The following is a 1,910-nucleotide window of genomic DNA, read 5'->3' on the forward strand; positions in this document are numbered from 1 at the left end:
TCACACCTAGGGGCAATTTGGAGAAGCCAATTAACCTGACAATCATGTTTTTTTGGACTGTGGGAGGAAGCCGGAGTACCAGGAGAAAACCCACCATGCACAGGGAGAACATGCAAACTCCATGCAGAAAGACCAGGGCCGGGAATCGAACCCAAAACCTTCTTGCTGCAAGAAAACAGCTCTACCAACTGCGCCACTGTGCAGCCCCTCCCACTAAGCAACAGCTGGAAAATAACTAGATAGCTCTATTTAAAATAAATCGATTTCAACCATTTTCAGTTGAAAATCGCTTTGACTTATCAATATCTTAGATTGTCACCAATTGTTTTAGGTCAGTGGCACCTTATACATTTAGAACTGGGGAAATCAATGCGCCAGGTTAAGCAACATTAACTAAACTAATTAATTTTATAGCTAAAAGCTCTATTTTGTGGTAGCTTGTAGAAACAAGACACCTTTAACCCAGGTTGTAAACTCAAATATGAAAACCACAATGAGGCGGCGTTGTTTGGTTACGGGAATTTAGGTTTTAACAAAGTTTTCTGTTCATATGGCAGACATTAATAATAAGTAATCAGAGTGAAGTGTCGCTGATTCGCAGCCATGCAGTGRATTCATGTTCTGACATGTCTGGTTACGTGTTAGCATAATTAGCTTTCCAACACAGGCCGAAAGCGGCTTTCTATATAAAATTATCACATCCACCGAAACCGAACAAGAGCCAGAGTCAACTGTGTCCGTTTAAATATCAAAAYCAAAAACATCTTTGTTTACCACGACACAGATAAAAGCTAACAAGTGGGTAAASAAATATCTKCCTTACCTCATGGCTACCGATAGCTTAACAGACACGGATGAAATAGAACGAGAGGAGACTGTACCATTTTAGCGATAAAGATGGGTGACCAGTTCACTTTGTGTCRTAATTGTCTAGTTCTTTACAATAAAATGAATAATGGAATAGAATATGTGGTATTGGGATAAAATTTATTTKAATATTCTGGGGATATTTAAGATAGAATGTTAATATACGTTATATTTAGCGTGTTCCATTATTTCTCAATGGACACAGTGGTACAGTCCAAAACATGTAGTACGCTAATCTAACCACTAGAGGCCGCAGAATACTTTCTGAAGCGACACTTCAATCTATTCAGGGAAGTGGAAAATAGTTTCGTTTTTACATTATAAAACTACTTTTATAATGTATAGTTATAAAAGTATAAACATAAACAGTCCTTATAAACATTTCTAAATTAGCATCACAAAATCTGTAATTTTGAACGCAAAAAACACCAAAACAATAACAAAATCTTGCTATTTATTGATATTTTAACAGTTTAATTGGTTTTAGCAATACATTCCCCTTTAAGAATGTTCAGATTTTGGATTTGGCTCAAAATAAAAATGAGTTTGACACCCCGGCTCTAATTGATCCCCTTGAAGACATTAGTTTTTCTAATGGTGAATTATAGAGAGAATGATGGGTATTCAGTTGCCTTTTCTCAGCAATAAAATCATTAAAATTCCTGCCGTTAATAACTGCTGTGTGACTCACCTTGACATTTCCCTGTTTTCTTTTTTTTAATATGGTTTTGTTGGTAAAGTGCCTCTCAAAAGTATCTGAAAGTGTTCACAATGTTTTAGTACATCCACAATCTTCAATAAGTCATTTTGATTTTCAGTGGTAGACCAATACGAAGTTGTGGAGAGCTGTAAAGTGAAAGTAAAATAATTAACTTTTTAAATATATTTCAAATATTACCTGCCTCAATGTGCCAGACAGTGAGAAAATGTTTATATTTTATTTATAGTACGTAAAAATCAGTTTTCGACTGTTTCTACTGTAAGTGCATTTTTTGTTTAGCTGGCACAGCACTGACCCCTAGCGGCAGCCGGCGCTAGTGCAG

General features: G+C 36.0%; 1 protein-coding gene across 1 annotated transcript in view; it reads right to left on the minus strand.

Moving 5' to 3' along the window:
- The window catches only part of LOC103481251 (60S ribosomal protein L19), a 3,218-nt gene extending 2,301 nt beyond the window's left edge, over positions 1-917 (minus strand). Inside the window, exon 1 of the mRNA XM_008436622.2 lies at positions 824-917. Within this exon, the coding sequence (XP_008434844.1) occupies positions 824-828 (5 nt within the window). The 5' untranslated portion in view covers positions 829-917. The remainder of the gene's footprint in view (positions 1-823) is intronic.
- Positions 918-1,910: the final 993 nt, after the last annotated feature.

This window comes from Poecilia reticulata, linkage group LG19 (genome assembly GCF_000633615.1).
Source record: "Poecilia reticulata strain Guanapo linkage group LG19, Guppy_female_1.0+MT, whole genome shotgun sequence".
Lineage (NCBI taxonomy): Eukaryota > Metazoa > Chordata > Actinopteri > Cyprinodontiformes > Poeciliidae > Poecilia > Poecilia reticulata.